The 20864-nt window shown below is 36.9% G+C and overlaps 1 protein-coding gene across 8 annotated transcripts in view; it reads right to left on the bottom strand.

Moving 5' to 3' along the window:
- TSPAN14 (tetraspanin 14) overlaps window positions 1-20864 on the bottom strand; it is a 78597-nt gene that overhangs the window by 42431 nt on the left and 15302 nt on the right. For 4 of the 8 annotated variants that reach the window (XM_026043002.1, XM_026043000.1, XM_026043003.1 and 1 more), the window contains exons 3-9: window positions 14389-14439; window positions 9002-9148; window positions 8030-8200; window positions 6600-6725; window positions 6163-6207; window positions 5495-5614; window positions 877-4171 (exon numbers count right to left, since the gene is read on the bottom strand). In XM_026043002.1, coding sequence (XP_025898787.1) covers window positions 4100-4171; window positions 5495-5614; window positions 6163-6207; window positions 6600-6725; window positions 8030-8200; window positions 9002-9148; window positions 14389-14439 — 732 coding nt within the window. In that variant the 3' untranslated portion in view covers window positions 877-4099. Of the gene's footprint in view, window positions 1-876; window positions 4172-5494; window positions 5615-6162; window positions 6208-6599; window positions 6726-8029; window positions 8201-9001; window positions 9149-14388; window positions 14440-20864 lie in introns of those variants that run through there. The other 4 variants (XR_003250008.1, XR_003250009.1, XR_003250010.1 and 1 more) reach the window with 1 other exon arrangement.

Raw genomic sequence — 20864 nt, 5'->3', positions numbered from 1 at the left:
TCTGCAAGATGCCTCCTGCAAGCCTCTAACTTTTACTCTGCCTTCTTACAGTAATTTCAGGAGCCTTGCTCAGACACGACTAACCAACTGTGCAAATCACAAGAGATAATGGACAGTAGTAGCTACGGTGCAAATAGCTCTTACGTAATGCTTTGGGTATCTAGATTTAATCATATCTCCATACTGTTCTGCAGATCTTTAACAGCTTTCTTTTTTTTCAGAATTTATTCATAAAACAAAAGCATCTAAGGATTGTAATATTCAGAAAACAGGAGGACAAAAATAAAGCAACAATCACTTTCAGCAAAATACACACATGAACATTAACAGATTTTTACCATTTCTGTAGTCAGAATGCAGCGTCAGCAGCCAGTTTACACCTCCAAAAGATACTAGTGACAGTATACAAATCTTAGAAATCAACTCCCAGCAGTATAAAACATTAAATTTTATTTAATTAAATTTAAGGTTTGACAAAAAAAATATACTGAAAGTCACTCATAAAAGCAGTCACAGAAGAAAAGACAGAACCTCGCCTTCTAAACAACATTCAAGCTGCATAACGACTCATGGGGGAAGGGAAGAGTGTGGAAACAAAAACCAATTCTCTGTATATTAAACAAGTCAACGCATCAGCCTCAATAGAGTTGGAGCACAAATCAATCCACATGCCACGGCACAGAGGAGTCACCAAAACTCAAGATCCTTTGGAAGAAACATTCAGGCTTTCATGAGGAGACTAGAGCCTCCTTTAGTCACTTCATTTGGTTCGGCACCCAAGATTCAACCCTTCTCTTCAGCTCCAGGGAAACTTTGTCCAAATTCAGGCATATTAACAGAAACAAAAAAGCAGTGGCGTTGTCAAATATACTGACAAATAAATACATTGATTCACAGAAATCAACTGTGCTTATTTCTGAGAAATAAAGTCATCACATTGAATGAAGATTCCTTCTCTCAGTACAGTCATCTCAAGTCCGATATCCTATTTGACACTGTCATTAAAAATTTTGTTTCTATTGTAGTGTTAGTGAAGATGTTCCAGATGCAACCACTGAAGTCTCACACTTAACAACATCTCCTTTGGAAAGCAGTTGATTTGCTTCTCCTTCATGTGTGAGCCTGCCTCTATTGCCCTAACTGCTTTTGCTGACAGGACTTGTTTAAAGCTAGCCTAAATCTTCAGCATGAGGTCACTGCAGGCTCATTTTAAAAAGGCACTAAAATAACTTTAAGTAGAAAACAAGAAAACTGTCCAAGTCTGAAATTATATTAGCTATGTATATCACCAATGGAGGCACACATTAAAATATGTTAGGACAAAAAAAAAAAGTCTTGATTGTTGTTATTTTAAAAAGTCATACTGAATCAACACAGTTTATCCAGAGTGAAAAATGGAAAAGCTTGTGAATTTAAGGACCCTGAAATAGACTGAGCTTGCTTTCTCGAATTAGGTTCAAAAACCACTGAAGCTCTGATACACTGCTGCTGCTAACAGGGCCAGGACCAATAAGAAATGGTGGAAAGGTAATGCTTCAAATAAACTGTTTTGCATTTAAATTCTATTTCATGAAGGATCTGAATAGTCATTTGTCTTCAAGCAACTTGGTGGTATTTGTRGAGACAGTTGAATTCTGATCACTGACACTGGCCCTTGCCAGTAGCTAATTTTAGTGCATGAATTCCACTGGCATTTGTGAAGCTATAAAGATTTATAGCAACAGTGGAAATGACTTCACAGCATTAGGAGCTGTCTAGGTCCAAAAATGACAAAGGAACATTCCCTAATACTAATTTTCAGTCAACCATGATACAAATATATAACATCTTCTAATTTTACATGCATCAGATTACTATACATAACCTAAACACAAGTCGCATGATGAAGCTTTACAAAATTTCAAGCAAATTAAAGCAAAGGTTACTGGACACTGCTTTGTTGCTTGAAAAGCAGCAGCAGCACCAGCAGCAAGTTTTTGGCTGTTCCTAGTGGAGTAAATAAAATAGGCTCAAATTCAAGGCTCTAAAGTGTGTCTTGCCCTCTTCCCCATGACCTTGCAACCTCTTGCAAACTACTGCTTTTACCTCGTTGCATATCAAAACTTAGATCACAGTGCACTTTTGCAGATTGTACTTTCAGTTTTTTTAGATGAGTAATAACAGACTGTTCACTGCTACTCTAAGAAAATCAGCCATCCTTYTCCTGTTGTGCCCTCAATCACTGGCCAAGAAAAAGAAATCCTGTAAAAGCTCAAATGAAACATACATGCAGAATACAGCACTGTGCAAGGTGTTTCACAGATTAAAAGCTGGAAGAATATCTGGACGCTCGATAGAGACCAAAAATTCTTGATCTAGGTCAGCTTTTGCCAGTGAAATGTTCACTATCTCATGCATAATGCAAACAAAGGTATTTATACAGATGCTTGTAGAAGTCTGGATTCCTTATAAAGTCATATGTCCTTTGGAAATACAAGCATTAAATCCTTCAGGCAGACTATAGGTAGTAAAATACCATTATAAAAATATATACTTTTCTAGAATTTATACTATGTTAGGCACTGTATATAAATCTGCTCTCCCTGAAAAACACAGCTGTCATCGGAAGCAGTAGACAATTTGTTAGTATACAGTCCACAGTAAAATTGACATCTACAACTATTTCCAGGCCTTTTCAGTCACGTACTCCTATCTTGTAAAGCTAAAGATACTATGCCAAACATGGCAAGGAAAACTGAAGAGCAACACTTACGCAGCCACTATAATCCTGACTCAAAGGCTTCTAAGCAAAGAATTCTTGATAAGTTCAAAAAACTCTTGACAGATCTTCAGATCAAGCCCCAGGAATGGAGGGTGGGGGCAAAAGAATGCTTAGTTTCCTTCCAGTAAAGCCAAAAAAATTTTAACTTCAACAGGAATAGTTCAGTTTGAGGAAGCGGTTCTGAAAAACGGTTCTAGTCACCATATCATTGCGATTGGACTGGCAATTGAACCATGCATTAGAAAAACAGAACCAAAGACTCAACTGTATAAAGGCTGTGTTTTAAAAAGCACAGCTCTAATATTCCACCTGACTTATATTCCCTGACACAAAGTTCAAAAGGGATTAGTGTTGACTATGTTTTAGGTCAACATGCTGACCATATTTGGAGTTTTTGACTCAGGTCTTGGTATTAGCAATTTTGGATTTGTGATGATCAGACTGGCCTAAAAGAAACTAAAGGAAAAACTACCTCTTAAAACAGCTGCATTTTGAAATTTCTGCTTGCCTCACTTTTTAAGATGTTATTGATCAAGAAAAAAGCTAAACAGTTTTTCTTCCTCTATAAATAAAAGCTAGTAACAAGCTTTTCAGAAAGGAAATGCTGCATCAGGAATTCTCCCCCTCACTCACAAATAAAGGTATTTGTAACATATAATGCTATGGATAGCAGTCAGAATTTTCCCCTCAAAAAAATGCTTGATCTTTCTGAAATCTCTGGGTTACTCCATCTCTCTTAAGTTGAACACAAGCCCCTGGCTCCTAAAACATCTATGTTATTCCTAGTCAGAGGAAGACATCCTCTATTTCTGCACAATTGAAAATTCAACAAACCAAAAAATTAGTCTTCTTTTCTCTCCTTTCCAATACCATGACCATTACAGCTCCCGAGTATCTTGTCACACTGACAACATGGGTCTTCATAGATATTAAAACATTTTCAAGACTGGAGATCAGCATGTCTTCAGGAGCAATTACAATACTGAGATTGATGACAACAGTTGGGAGTAAAAACTGAAAAATCTTCAAGACAGTTCAAGGAAGTTTATAGCAGTTGTATTTCTCCTTGTTACATTCTTTAAAAATCTGTTCCTGTGATATTTCGTTTCTTCCACAGCAAAAAGCAACTCTGGTGCAGTAAGTTATCCCTTTGGTAAAAAGGCAGACAGGTGTGTGTATTCAAGATCCTTTTTTTGTACCAGTGTCTAAAAGTACAAGCGAGAGCCACATATGGCATTTAATAACAGGCATTTTTCATGGTCTGCGTGCTTTTCACCTTGAAGTTCCATCAACAGTAGTAAAAGATACTTCTCTCGCAAAAGGTGTGTGCTTTTATATTCAGAAGGCATTACCTGCCTTTACAGCTTCAATATCAGAAATCAATGTCCTGGCTAGGAAAATCCCAAAAATCTAAAAAGACAAGAAAAACAAGCTGAGATGAAACATTCTGATTGTATCCGTCTAAGACGACTTGAAAAATTAGCCATTACCACAGAATGAAAACCTACTTTTTGCATGGTCCAGTCACACTGTACTGAATTTAGTGCTACTGTTCTTGTGAATAAGGATGGACATTGATCAAGAGTTTGCTAATCTGGATACCTTTTCTAGACAGAATTATCTGTCAAGAGCAGGGCCCTAACAAAAGGCTATTTAAACACCTATAAGGACAACAGAATATAGTGGAAAAGATAACTGATGATAAAAAGATATTTAATGCTTCAAGAGCATTTGAAGTAAACTTCTGTATGTTCCACAGAAAAGAAGAATCTTCATACAGTACTTGCATCTAACACTAGCACTTACACATCACTAAGACTACAATTCTCACTTGCATGCAATTCTAAATGGATTTATCTAGTCTACTTTCTGCATTTAGTTATCTACACAGTGTGTACATTGTGTACACCTTTAGCTATGCTAAAAGAGTGACTCTTATCATAAATGGTCATTGAAGAGGCTCAGATCATGAAGACCCCAAACTTGAAAATTTCCTGGAAAAGCTGAATTAATTATGAAATTTCAATTTGTAAATTGAAAATAAAGTCAACATATTTCCTGAAAAATATTATTACACAGGAATAAAAAATGCAGTGAAGTTTTGGGAAAGCTTAAAGATTTTTTTTTTTAATACAAGTAGACAAATCATGTCTGAGTCCTACTATGAAACAGCTTAGCACCCAAATAAAGATCCTGTTTGAAAATTCAAATGAAATTTGAATTAGAGGCTCAGTCAACACATTGCCAGATTATTATTAAGCTCTGTATCTTGAACATCTTCCTACTGGAGATGTTGCTTTCAGGACAGTAGGACTCTACTAGCCAGGGAAGCACTACCAACAGATATAGAAAATATATCAAAAAGAGCCATAAGGTAAAGTGTTGCAAGACTACGAAAAGTGTGCTGTGCCTGTTTGCTAGGGCCACGGTCAATACATTCTTCCAGTTACAAGAAAAATCTTGTGGTAAAGTTCAATTTTCCACCCCAACCAAACAAAGCAGCATCATAGGATTGCAACTTACCTAAATGAAAAGAACTGCACAGCAAAACCAGGATCCACTTTGAAAGAGGAGATCAKCTGTGTTTCACATTTTAGTTCATTTTCTCTGATATAGCAAGCAAAGACTGCAATAGGCTACAGCAATTCCCTCAATTCTGCTAATGTTTTCACAGCTTGTTCACTAATTTCCCTGCTGTTCTATTTTTGACATCCTGAGCAGTTTGATACCAACCTGCAACAGTGAGATAGCTATGAAGACACCTGCAACAATGTAGATATTTCGGGGTAACCAGGCTTCAAGAGCAAGAATACAGCCTTTGATGAAGATCTGATCATCCCACTGGCTCTTGCTCTGAATACAGAGAAAAAATTGAAAGTGTCACTTTTTCAGTCAGGCTTATTACAGCACCACCATTTGATACCATGGCAAGCTATAATGAAATTAATACTCTTTCACATATGCTACTAATGTTTCTATCCAAGCTCCAGACATATACATGCCCAATCAACTCAGGGAACACCAGGATAATGATGTTAGTATCTTGCTGCAAATTCTACTATTAATATGTTTTAGAATTAACACAGAAGAGAATCCAGAAGAGATAGTAAGAATAATTGAGACATCTGAATGCAAGTTTTACCCCTTTCAACAACTTTTTATCTCTACTTGTTCCATCACTTGCTTTTTCCACCTTCCCATAGGCAAGACAAACTTGCTTTAAACAAAAGAACTTTCCCCAATCTACTAGCATGATGCAGCACTATTAATTAGCTTCCAAAGCTTCTGGCTACCGACAGTACCAGTTCCATATAATTTTAATTATGAGTACTAAAAATGCAACTTGATAGACAGTTAAATCTACACATCTACTAGCAAACAGTAACATCCCAGCGCCTTACCTTCTTTCTTACATCATAGCCACACTGCGTATTCACAACTTTTTGCTGCAAAAAGACATTGAAAAACATATCCATTTATTTCGAAGCACTTATGATCACAGATTTTTCTATTTGCTAGTTTCACAGACAAGCAAAAACTGCTAAAACCAGCATTCTTCTAAAAGCATTTGGCAAAGCAGAAGCAAATTGCTAACGCTTTCAGATCAAGACCATACAAAATTTGTCGTGACTATACACTCCCAGCTGTATGGCAGTTGCCACAGTAAGATACTAAGAAGAAATGGAATAGACAGCTTCCTTTGTTTCTACCATGACAGTATTCTCTGATAGTTTAAAAGGTCTTTTAAAGTTCCAGGCATCACGCCATATTCAGGAAGTGCTTCCTTTCATAATTCCACAACAACATCACAGCAGTACAAAGCCAGGAAACAACTTACAGCAGGATCAGGTATACAACAGGAAAAAGGAACACCACACTTCTCTCGACTCTTGCTTTCACTGCTACAGTTAAAGTATATGTTAAGATCCCAGTCATCTGGGCCCTGGGCACCACAGCAATGGTTCTGCAACAGAACAGACAAACACTTAGCATTCAGAGTTATTTTAAGACAATACAGCCATTGAACACGTCTACAATGTTATCTGCTGATCTTCATTTTCCAAAGGCTTTGCAGATTCATTTTCGTACCGTAGCACTGCCAGTGAATAGCATATACTATCATATACAGCTATATATAGYGCATAGCTATATATGTATGTATATATGTATAGCGTATAGGTATATATGTTGACCTCCAAGAGATCAACAAAGCTAGCTTGGCACACCGCTCCTGAAAGTGAGCGTCAACATGACATCATAAGAATTGTCACTGGAGATGCAACTGCCATTTTTAAATTCTTGGTGTACCATTTATGGATTTATTATAATTAAATGTTGTTTTTCATTATTTCCAAATCAACCCAAAACAGAAGTATGGCGAAAGTTTCCTGAAATTTGTGACTGGAACTTTAAATCTTTATGAATCAACAAGTTTTCCCCTTCCTAGTTACTGCAAAACAATGATCAAACATTTATTTGTGAACATGCTCTTTTAAATTAAGGTTGTCATGTTCAAATCAACTGATTAAGTCAGTCAGTTCTAGAAGTATTTCATATACATTTCTTTACCTAAATAGTGCAGTTACTATGATTTCAGACTCTTCASTCAACATCTGAGTTCTGGAATTAATGTAACCTAGGCTCCTCCTAAATTATGCCCTGCAGTTGACTGACCTCAATATTTCGTCTTTCACCATAATTCAAGAATTTAAGATGTACAGTCACAGAGATTTCCCTGGCACCTAATACAATTCCCTTCTCTATCAAAAGGTCTCTAGCTTTAGTTTGTTCAGAGCCACTCTTCACAAAACTTGTATTATCTTCATTATCCCTAAGATGTGTTTAATTCTATCACTGCCTTTCCCCCCTCCTTTGGCTGGCTGTGAGGTTTGTCTTGGAAGGTAAGAGGTCTGGTACACTACTAACATCTCCTAAAATAATGCAGACTAGAGATTGTTTTACTTAAAGGTTTTACTTAAAGGTTTTTTTTGGTCAAAATAAAAGCATTTTGTTGCTGCTTTAAGCTGCTGCAACATCAAGATCAGAACAAGGAAGCAACTCAAAGGCATCAAAAAGCACAAGTATGTTCGGTAGACCTGCTATATTAGCGCTTAGAGCAAGGTAGCTCAGAAGCCTTGCCTCTCTAAGGCTTCCAATACAGAAAGAGCAGAACACCACATCTGGCACCATTAACTACCGGGGATGATAAATATGTAAAATAAACAGAGAGAAAAAGACAACACAAAAATAACATGGATATTAACTTACAATTTTCTGTAGTGAATCAATGAGGTTCTGAAGGTCAATATCATCTCGGTAGGATTTAATGTTATTCTCAAAGAATTCTTTGACCCTGTCCCTCACCCAGTCCTGAAACAGGAAAGCCAGAACTGCCACTGCCATCTCCAGAAGAAATATAAACATGATTGCTCCACAGAACTGCAAAAGAAGTCACAAATTAGAAAAGATAAATCTAGTTTCAATGTATGCCTACTCCAGCTCTGCCAACAAAGGCTTCACTGGCCACCTCTCATAGGAGTACTGTGTGAGGATTTTAATCTCAGTAAGATAACACTAAAAAAAAAAAATCTGGTTAACTGAATTACAGAGCAAATAAAAGCATAACACCATAGTCACTTTATACACACGTGAAAATACTAAAGCAAGAGGCTATAAAACACAAGTCTAAAAAAATCTTGACAAAGTGCTGCTCAGATTGTTTGAATCTTCATTGCTTTATTCCAGGTCGTTTCTAAATCTGAAGTAAAAAAAATGCCAGTACCAAAAACAAATGTTTGACAAAATTTTGTGTTAATCATTTAAGTTTCCTAGCTTTGCTTACCAAACACACCAAAGATTCAYACTTTAAAAGAGATTTCATTTTCCTCAGGAATTACTGAAAAGAATCATAACGCCTTCACTGACTGCATTTGTTCCAGAATATCTTATTGAGATAATAAAGTCATTATCTTACATTCTGAGATACATACTATAAAGTACTGTAATAGCACAACATATTAAATAATGCAAGAAGCATTTGCTAGAAGGGAGGTAAAAAGGATTTAAATCTACACTGCTTTAAATGCCATTTCCCAGTGAGGCTTGCCAGGACAACAGGTTTACCATGTGTATTGTAACATTCGAGCTCTAAATTCACTGTCTGGTTTTGCTTACCAGTCTCATCTATCATATGCTGCTCTCATACGCATAATCATCTACTAGTATAATGAAGTTACTTACAAACTTTAGAAGGCAGATGTTTTCCCTCAGTGCTCCCACACAACCAGCAAATCCCAAAGTAAACATCACTATTCCCACCAGCAGGACAAGTACCACTGGGTCCAGACCATGAAGACCAGTCACTTTCGTTAGATCAGACAATACACCCTGAAAAAGCAAACAAGGTAACAGRAAAAGGTTACTGCCATATACGTTTTTCCTTGAACTTTTTTCATTTAACATGTTATTTCCATATGAATCACTTTTGAGTCTACTTGTACACCTTCAGACCAAAAAATTCCCATTCCATAAGCATGTTTAATAAGCAAATTCAATACTCTTATTTTGTCATAGAGATGTTTTTCAACAAGATATATAAAAATTCTAGAAGTAACTGGCACAGCGAAACCACAAATGCCTCCTGTGGTTTTACATGAAGTTTTACAACAGGACCGTGGTACACAGATGAACAACATGCAACTTCCACAATTTCATAGTTAGCTTTCCTGGGTGACCCTCCAGAAAAGCCCATGGCAATAGTTATTTGAAGTACTCTTTCTTCACTCAAGTGGAAGAATATGACTGAAGGCAAGGCTAGAGTTACTAAGCCTTATTAAAAAGGGGAAAAAGAAAAGTCCATCTGGCAAGCAAGCTTCCACAAGATGGTGCCAAAAGCTTAATGCTCTCACAAAATACTTGGATAGTTTTGGGACAAAAGATTTAATATTTTAAACTACTTGTAATGAGTCAATTGCAATAAAATCACACCAGTTTAAATCTTAAAAAAATATGAAGTGCKGAACACCAACATTACATCCATATCAACCATTTAAATACTTGTGTGGTAGAAAGACATAATAGTCTAGCTACAAAACACATTATGGATAATTTGTTAAGAGAGGTGAGCAAAATTTTTATTCGGTTTTCAAGGGGAATAAGGGAATTTCAGTTGTACCTTTTCTGTCAGTCAACATACTTAGGACTGCTCCTCTAAAATCTTTCAAAATGCCAAATAGTCTTGACATTCCACCCCAAATAGTTCTCATGCCACAAAGTTACTATTCCCTAAGGAATACCTTGCCATCTTAAACAACATCCATTTTTATTAACTATCCTAAGACACTTAATTTTACTTATCAAGCTTCTCTGCCTAGATCTTGGGTCAGATTTCTGAGTCTCTGTAAATGTAGGGCTAATGCAATGAAGCCCTCATTCTTTCCAATTTAGGGTTTTAAGAAATTAACAAAAATAGCCTGTAGGGACATACAGGTAGCCATGCAATAGTATGAGTGTTTCTCACTTTGCAGTAGAGAACCATTTTAGTAACAGAAAAACTTTAGAAACCACAAAAAGAATGGAGCTTCACACAGCAAAATAAGCTTCGCAGAAAACCAATGGTTAAACACATCCTGCAACTAATGGATATATGGTTATATTCACTACAAAAAGCTGCCAAATAAGCATCTACAGGTCACAGTTCATACAAGCAACTTATTACATTAAAAACAAAATCACTTTACTATTCAGGTATTTGTGCTAAATTAGAAGTATAAAGAACACACATCCCATAGGAATACCATAGAAAAATGCATGCCACTTTATACTTACATCCATACATAACCTATCATCTTGGAAATACTGCATTAGAAAATTGACATGGAATAACTTCATTAGCTGATTAAAATCCACTAACCGTATCTTAGCAACACCTACAGTTTCCCCCCTCACCCCAATGTGCTCCTTATCAATTTTGTTAGTCATTAACTTAACAATGAGACAATAAGTGTTTAARATCAACATTGAATGAAAGGATGAAAAACACTTTAGAATTGAAAAATCACCTTGCAGCAGCTGGTAACAAAGAGTTGAAATACTCCCTAAGAAGGTGATGTGGCCATGATCTAGTCTTCCTCTCTATTCAAAAAGGTTGAGACAGCAAAATGTCACTGGTCACTTTCTTACAACTACAAAAGCTAACTGCTAACTTCATCACGTTTCACCTACTGGGACATATTCCACAGTCTCACCTAACCAAATTCCTGTATCATAACAGAGATTCAATCAACAATGCCAGGAGCATCTAGAGTAATTTTGAGTGTATTCTACAGCCAGCAAGCTATGAAACCAGCCAGACTGTGAACAGGATGTTGAAGTTTCACAATTGTTTCCAGTCATCTCCTTCCCACACTGAAACATAAGCTTTTTACAGTCTCTTGCTCAAGCAACATCTCTTGGAAAAAACTTCCTCTGATCAAAGCACGTTATAAAGAAAAGCTCACATAAACAGGGCTCTATCATCCACTTTCAGATACAGCTGGTTCACAATGCTTTAAATGTTCACATTTGATGTTCATAGTTTTTTTTTTGAAACCTGATTTCCTATTGACCTAACCAAAGCAAAAAACTGACAAAACAAAGGTGAGCAACAACAAAAAGTAATCTAAGGGACTGTCTCCTTTCATCTCCAAAGATGCCTTTCCCCTGTACCATCCACAACATGGTATTGAGACTCCAGAACAGAACAGCCAGAAATTCAAAGCATCATTGACATTGATTATAAAGGTTGCAGCTGAAATGAATTTGTAGAGTTTTTTTCCCCTCCTCTGAATGACCAGACTAACAAACTGAACAACTGAATACAACTGTATTCCAATATATATCTTTTGCATTTCAATCTCTGGTTCCACCTTCCATATACCCTCCAAATCAGGAAGTAAATGACAATACGACTTCCCCTCAGCTGTCTTTCAAGACTGAAGAAACCTAGCTCTAAACCTCTGCTCAATGTATCACGTTCCAGTTCTGGTCAYCATGACAATCCTCTCTCAAACTCACCACAGTGTCTTCTACAGGGAAGCCGAAAGCTGGACTCAGTACCTAGACRTAGTCTCAAGAGTGTTGCAAGTGGYTGGAAGAATCTCTCGCCTTGCTCACTGGACACACTACTAACATAGCCCAGTTTGCAGGTGGTCATCTTTGTCACAGCTGACGCATATTTAAAATCCACCCACCAGGCACCAAACCACTTATTTTACAAAGCAGCTTTCCAAGTAGTCAAGCCAAAAAACTGTACTGGTGAATTASATTATTCCAATTCAGACACAGAACAATTTGCTATTTTGCTTCCCTAAGTTTGTCAACTCATTTCTAAAGCACAATGATGTCTCCCTGAGTAACTGACCCACTTTCCAGTATTCACAAGGTTTAARTACAGACAAATCACTGCTGAGAAGTCAAAATGAAGATGAGTTTAATTTTTCAGCTCTTCCTCCTTCTGATAAAAAGGAGCACCACGTAACTCCCAAGATACATTACAATTTAGGATGTTCCAGTGATCTCCAGTAATCAAATTTATCTTTAGGTTTACAGCTATAGCAGGGCTTCTAAAATTCAGAAATCTTTTTACCTCTCATCTACTGTTCACCAAGACATTCATCTGTAATATGGCATATCCCCACAAATGCACTAGCACTAATGGATGGCATTAATATGATAAAACTGTCTGCATTGCATAGAAAACCTGAAGTGAGACGGCATGGATTTCATAAACCATTCAAAAGACTAAAACTGCAAAGTTTAAGCAATTTTTTAAAATAATGCAGATAGCAGAAACAGTCCAGGCAGATATTAAAAGATAAAGATAAAAGGAGACAACAAACTGGACAACATTTTTGCTTTCAGGAGTTTAGTGTACCACAAAGGCTATTGAGCAAATGGAAGCAATTACAAGCCACACGTCTGACGTGCTTCTTTAGCAGAAAATATTACATAAAAAACAGATTGAATATAAGTTTAACTTCCCCTCTGAAGAAATGGTCAGAAAATCCTGTTTAACAGCATAGGTGAACATATTTCTGCATGGAATTAAATTACTGTATAACAAGATTTGCTTGTGTATGTCTAACTTATCTGTTTGTGCAAATATGTGCACAYAGGCATAGGAACAGGGAGAAGAAAAATACCTCAGCATTAATTTTTAATATATTCTTTCATTTTTAACAAATGGAGAAATCCAACGCTTCTCTATACAAAGGTAGCTTTGTACAGTCATTCAGAATGAGGAAATCATACACTTAAATAAGTTTGTAATGAAAACATACCTTGCAACACAACTTCACAGCAAGGGCAATGCTCTTTACTGTTAACTATAGTGCAGATCAGTAAATCTTCTAGCAATTGTCACTTTTTCCTACTACACACAGGGACATTAAGTACATAGGTTTACATCTAAATCAAGGGGGTAAACCATTCATTTTCACATACATATATATATATATAGCCTCTTATCCTGTACGAGAAACACGTAGGTATATGTTTGCACAGACTTCCAATTGAAGTTGTTCAGTTGAGTAACAGACTATTTTTGGACAAGTTTTTTTTTTCCCCAGCTGGATAATGTTCCCCAATTCTGTTCTTCTACATAGTCAATCACTTATGCAACTCCCTGGAGAGAAAGGTAGAAGACTACAGGTGGCTTTAGGCTGGCATTTCTTCAGAAAGCTGGCTCCAACAACAGCCCAAACAGAAAATAAGTGATACTAAAGTTCTCGAGCATGCTTTAAAGTAATATAAACTCTAAAGTTGGATTTTAAATTCTAAGCTGAAATAAGACTTGTTTTTTCTTAGCAAATTGACAACTATCAAGATAGATCTTTACACTTAGAACTTGCTTTGCTTTAGATTGCTGTGAATAGAAGTAGACAAATTGGTTAGCAGCAGAATAAGCAGAAGTAAGAAGTTCAAAAATCATAAAATCAACACAGAGAAAGGCTAGTCACACTTGTTTTCAGTTCTGCCAGGAAAAAACACCACGCTGTCTTTCAAGACCGGATCATTTTCCATTCTTGTGCTTTTCACACAAGAAATTACCAAGAGAATCTGTGTAGTTAAGCATACCCTGCATTAGTATGCAGAAAGTACCATCAACATTTTTGAGGACATTTTTCCCAGTCTTCAAAAGACGAATAAAGTAACACCAGAGGGCTAAATACTACACTCCTGAAGTCTGTCATATTTATTACTGCGTGTTCTTTTCTTGTTATGTGTATGTRTACATACATTTTAAATTCTTCTCAAACTATTCCTTTCTAAAAGAGAACAGATTGGGTCATTAGTATATTTTAAAAATTTATTTTCTAAAATAACTAGTCTATAAACACTAGACACACTAAATTCTCACTAAAATCCTTCTCTCAGTTTACAAAGGTGTCTAAGCATCAAGGGCCACAACTCARTCTATTTGGAACTAGAACAAGACTCCAACTAATTTCAGGTTAGACCATCTGAACACAATCCTTTGTTTAGACACTATTTTTAATCCTTGTTGCTTTCTGAGGAGAAAAAAAGGATTTTAGCTGGGGCAGGAAAGGCAGGTGGGTCAGCCAGAGTAACATCATATCTATGCTTACCTTTTCACTCCATGCCCACAGACCAGCTGCAAGGAAGGCCACTCCAGCTAGCTGGAGAGAAAAGAAAGAAAAAACAATAAGAAAACACACACCCAATCATGTAGCCAGTAGGGCTCTTGCTCAGAAAGAAAACAAATTTTGCCTCCAATCTCAGTCAATAGTAATGAGAGATTCTCCTCCACTCTAGAAAAGGAGATTTAAGTTTTCATCGCATAATACTCCCTCATTTTAAGAACTATTTTTCTGAAAATATTTCAAGCTGATCATGTAAGAAGCACACACTGCTAAATTAAGTTTGACCTGTTCCTGGGCAGGTAGAATTACCTTTGGCTCATTAGCTTGTTTCAAACCCCTGTACACCAATGAAGAACAGGTAATTTAATGCACTATAGGAAGCTTATTCCTTATTTAATCATTCCTCTGTACCACCCCAGACYGAAGGTAACCATGGCAGATTTTTCATAACTTCAGTGTTGAGGCTCATTACACTATCATCTATTACAGAGTTTCTCTTCCACTTCCTAACCTTCCTTAAGTTCCATTCAATTAAGCTTGGTAAGTGGATACACCATCACTTAGGCAACAAATTTAACAATGGACAAACTCCGTATCAATTTGAATGTTCATACAACTAATATTTCTGAATGAAATTCATTCAACTGAAACAAGAGATCATTGTTCTAATCTTTTATACTTTCTCCATTTTCAGTTATCTGTAATGCAATTTAAATAAGCTAAAATTACCTCTTACCTACTTGAAGAAATCTTCACAGATTTCTTAAAGCTACTAACYCTCAACACAAGCATCAGCTGCTATAGGACAGTTCTTTCTTTAGTATTTAGGAAAGTTTRGGGGTTTTTTTTGCAGGATGCATCTGGAAACAGAAGTCACTCCTCTTTCCTAAGGATATATTCTAGATGCATGCTTATTAGAAATAATTAGCCTAAAGCACCTTTCACAACTTTTGCAAGAAATGCGGCAAAAACAGTCCATTTCTTCCACAAAGTGCAATACAAGGCTCTGCTGGCTCAGAGTTTCAAGGACCATTACTAGAGGTGTTTCAAGTAACCATCCTCTATTTGAATTCTTTGCTTCCTACTAGATTTCCCTGCTATACTGAAATGTTTGCCAATTAGAGCGCTAGGCAGTTAGTAGTTCTTCATGACTGATTACTAATGACTGCTGAGAGAAAAGAATTATGCTCGACACTATTGCTCCATTGATCTGTGAAAGCCAATATTCCTTCTCCCAGCCATTACTTTAAATGACATTCTAGCCTGACGTGACTATATAAACAAGTCTTCCTTAACGATATGAAGAGCCAAAATTTTCCCCTCCCTAATTTCAAACCAAGATTCTATCTCCATTGATAAGTCAGGTTCAACAACTGCAAAAGGACACCCTGAAAAAGGGGTTCTTTTCTCTAACAAAATGCAGCATCTCTCATGAGCTAGAAGGACATTATCGGTTACTCCCCATAGGCACAGGTAAAACAGAAATTGGGATCCTCTTGCGCATGCAGTAGAAAGATTTGTGAATTGGAAATGCTGCAGGATTTCCTGTTGCTACATCATGCTCTAGAAATAAAACTTTCAGGTTTGCTCTGTTGTTGGGACCCAAGAGGGGCAAAGGGCTAAGGCAGTCATTCCATTTGTTTTATATATTAAAAAAAAATACACCAGCAGTGGTACATACCCCTCTAGGCACGAAATATCATAGTTAACCATTCAGACGTAAAATGCAAAGCTGTTACTTACATATGGGGGAAAAAGCTACAAGTGGTCAAAGCAGTGCTAAGTAAAATTTCCAGATGCTGCTTAATAAGCAACAGCACAGTGACTCTTCAAGACTTATGCAGCTAAACACATTTAAACTTAGAACTAAATCAAAGTAACTGTAAAAATGGTGTAAAAGAAAGCAAAACACATCAGATCATCCCTAAGTAACCACAGTGACTTCTCCGAAAACCAAGTAGTAATCAATAAACTAATTTCTTGTATACCACTTACTACATAGCACATGGAGTAGTGCCTCTTTCTGCTCTTCCTCATTCCAAATACACCAAGAATGACGGAACGTAGGGCAAGACTCAGCTATTATACTATTACAGTTAAAGTTTTCCTTTTCTTAAATAGATGGATCTTGAGAAATAACTCCTAACAAAATTAAAAAATGAGAACACAGATACCGTTTCCCATGTTCCACATGCTAACACTGCTTCCAAATAAACAGATCGTCCTCTTCAGAGTGTCTTTCATTTTTACCACCTGAGATAAATTGGAATTGGTTATGGAGTAGATTTGCACTAGCATGCTTTATCCTTGCCTACTGAGCAGGAGGCTTCAGGTATCCAAATAGACAATGGTAGCTCATGCTCTTCAAAAACACCTACTTGAACATTTGAGAAGATGTCTGTTAACTTTCCACTCCCCTAGTTTGAAGAAAAATAACTGCAACATCAATAAAGAGTAACGAATAAAGAGCTAAGCAATTCTTTGCAAAGCCAAAAACATGTATGAAGACACTCAGGAGTCTTAAATAAGTGAAGAAATAAAAGAAGAATAAAAAAGAATCCCATTCCTTATAAAGGAACAGTAGTCCATTACTGCTTCTCCAGCTCCAAGAGGAGATATCAACCTGTACTGGACAAATTGCTCTCTCATTATTTCTTCCAAACCACAACTCAACATTAAAAAAGTTGCAAGTAGCAGCAAAGGGAGGGATGACAGGTACATAAGGGGAATATACAACATCTCTTTACATTCAAAGAAAGCCACATTTAAATCAAAGCAGTAACATGAACATTGCTTCCTTTTTTTAAACAGTGCTCAGGATAGTGTCAAGGATACTAACACTTTACTGATACTTTACTGATACTGATAGTGTCAGGATAGGTCAAGGATCAGTGTTCATGACCCTTGACCAAGATACTTCATTTTGCAGCATTATTTTTGAGGACCTATGGAAAAYACCTGCAAATACAACTGAGTTAACCAGCAGAAAAAATAACTAACTTCATAGAATCAACATAAAGAAACAAACTTATTTCAATTGACTTAAATGAATCCAAATTCTCACTAGCAGCCACCAAACTACATGCATGAAGTATTTTTCCAGCACACTTACAAGAGTTAGTCATGCAATGTATTTGAAAAATATATACAATGTGCAATTATATGGTGTGAAATTATAGGTATGATTACCAAGATTGCTAATTTGCAAGGGACCAAAATGCCGGCTATTTAACTGAGCACACAAGCTCATTTTTAAACCTTAGTCCTTTAAGCCACTGCCCGACAGGTTGGGTGGAAACATACATGACATCACTGCAGCCCTTCAAATGGGAAACTAAACCCAGTAACCAACATTTGGGCATTTCCTGCTTTTGAACTGAAAAGCCACAGTATTAACATACTGCATTACTCTTTAAGCTCTGCTCAGGAGAGGCAGAAGCCAAAACCTTCAACTGCAGACAACCTACAAAAAGTTACGTTTCTCACATCTAACTTGCAGCTGAACATCACTCTTGCAATAGAACCATTGCACACATGGCAACTACTTGCATGYCAGATCGCTGATTAGAAGCTACAGGAACATATTCCCACTGACAGTTAAGATTTGGCAGGTGCAAAACTTAATACATAAGGAGAACACTCTCTACTCCCTGGACAATCCTACACAACATTAACTCCACCCATGCTGACATATCAATAACAACCCTCCCCATCTTTCCTCTTTGCTGACTTTTCCTCTTGCATTAAGCAAACTACGTGATGGTGAATACTTTCCTCTTTCTGACACAACCTCGCTAGAGGTTCCTGAATGACCACGTGAAYCGCAAAAGTCAAGAAAATCTTATACTACTGTTTCTTCTTATTGCTTGATAAGGAATCCAAAATTCTGTTCCAGAGTTTAAGAGATATTTAGCTTGTCATCACGTTCAGAAAAGAAACATTTGCTACGAGTCTTCTATAGTGTAAGTGAAAATTTTAGCTTCTCCCAAACCCTGAAGAGCCACACACAAACCACACAGATAGAATTAGAAATCAAGTTGACAACAGCCAGAAGCTATTTTACTATGTCCTCTCAATTCATTTGAGAAACAGTGATCTTGCATCTTACTTAAGGGCTTTGTCAGGGTACACGTCATCCTTCACTTGGATAAATAGATGGACTGAAACAGTCACTTTCTGACTTAAACAACTCTTGGACTACCTCAAAAAGATACCTGGAGACARAGGGTGAGCACAAAAGACAAGAGGTGACTGAGGTCCTTCCACTCAGAGCTTTCAAAGTAAGGACTTGAGGGTTTAGAACACTACATGGCTGTGACAAGCTACATACAGCAGAACACAGCATTCCACCCTGGGTCAGTCAAAACCATCACTGGTCTCCAGACACAGAATGGGTCTTCCAAGTGCCATCTGACTTTGCATAGAAAGGTGCCAGAATCGACCTTTTCATCTTTTATTACTACATTCTCTTAATTATTGTGCCAAATTTCTTATTGTGCCTCCATTCCTTTCTTGTGAGAAGATGAGAAGACAAGCACAAAGACCTGAGAAAGGGCTTCACGAACCAATCATAAGTACACAATCACAACTGATAAACCTGCTGAACTGAACAGTGCATTGTCACATTGCTCACATGACAGAAGCTTTGGAGAAAACTGAAGATTCACATATTATTTTTAAAGGCTAGTTAGGCTCTGGGCTTTCCATTATTAAAATACAACTATAGAAAACCAAACGTTTTAAGCTTTGAGTTCAGCATTTTGTTAGTTCTACATTTTCATCTACATGAGCCACATTTGAAGCTCTAAGCAAACTGTAAAGAAAAGCAACCATTCACTTAAAAGTTTACATCTTCTGTAAACCAGTCAATAAAAGATAGAATGTGTTTTCATTTCAAAGTTTACAGAGCCAGGGATCTTATCTTTAGGGCAACAGCAAGGGAAGTCAGAAGTCTGACATCTGACATCTTTAGAAAGCACAGTGGAAAAACCACCTTTATTTACAAGCAGATCATCCGGCCAGTGGATAAACTGCTCCACGAGTTAAGAGTGACAAGCTCCAGTCATACTTCTAATATGGGTCTGAACAGGGAAAAGGCTGCATGGATGAAGATAATCTGTTTCATACACGTTACAGTGGCTGTCCTTGTTCAGAGGCAAGCAGTCACAAAAAAACTCAAAGCTGAGAGCATTYAAGAGTAATCTTTAAGAGATGTGTTTTAGGTAGCATCCATTTCTTGATCCATTTTGCTACACATCCACATGGCCACTCACAAACAACCTGAGAGGAGAAAGCTTCAAGCAGAGGGAAACGGCAGGGTCACTTTCAGCCACAACTAGAGACAACACATACAGCAGGATTCCTAGGCACAATTCTGTACCCTGAAAACGCAGCTCTGCTGCTTCTATGGGCAGTATTTAACAGCCCAGCTACTGGAGCACTCACTTCAGAACCCAGCAAACCAGAGATCTGAGCAGTTTATTGACAGGAGCTCATGAGTACCTGCCCTGCAGGCCAGTAGTAGTAATGAGCCAAACTAATATTTCCTCCTTAAACATCTTCTCAAATCATCTTCCTTTTCATTTTAAGTTTTCTAAAGCATGTAGAAACTTACTTAGGTCTGTCCAATTCACATGCCTACTTTCTCAGTTCACATGCTTGTTCTAAACCTACAGAGCCACTTAAAAAGTTGTGGTTACACACATTTACTAGGCCACCTTTATTCTAACTTCTCAGCACAAGCCTCAGAATATTAAAAAGCAAGCCGGCAAGACTACTACAACCTGTTCAGAAAGGCAATTCTTCTACTCAAGAAATGAGCCGAAGCAAACTATTTCAAGTTCTCCCTAGTTTCTCTACATCTTTCATTTTTAAAGGTTCTTTATGGCAAAGACAGACACACTGAGCTTCAATTTCGAAAAAAAAATAGCTTTCTGTAGGGAATGAAAAAAAAAAGAAGAAAACAAAGATGAAATGTATTGCTGTAAAAAAGATAGAGGCAAACTGCTGACAGTCGTCCTAGTAAAGACATGAAGAAACTTCAATAATTTTTTTTTTTTTTTTTTTTTTTTTTTTTTAAGATAAAGGTTGTTTACTCGACAGGAACAGTAATGCTGTTTCACAATAAATTCACTAGAAAGGAACTAGAGTCCTAGAACAATACTACACTATTCATGAACAAAAGTCTATTTTTCTATATACCTGAAGAGAGTATCTGCTTAAGAGCATCTGTTTAAACGAGTTATTTCTCTGAGACAAAACATTAAAGGAAGTACAACTTATATTGCTACTCATCACATCACATTTCACTATGGATACTGTGAAACCACACTATTAGAAGAAAAGTAAGTACAGAACTAGCAGCTTATGTGTACATTGACACGTGAGGCTATGATAAAATCCTCAGTTGCTAGAGGAAAAAAATTGTCACTAACATTCAAAGATTTGCTTTATGTCAAATA

The sequence above is a fragment of the Nothoprocta perdicaria genome, unplaced genomic scaffold, assembly GCF_003342845.1.
Source record: "Nothoprocta perdicaria isolate Ctin4 unplaced genomic scaffold, notPer1 scaffold_32, whole genome shotgun sequence".
Taxonomy (NCBI): Eukaryota; Metazoa; Chordata; class Aves; order Tinamiformes; family Tinamidae; genus Nothoprocta; species Nothoprocta perdicaria.
The sequence above is the reverse complement of the archived record's forward strand: the minus strand, read 5'-3'. Positions and strand labels throughout refer to the sequence as shown.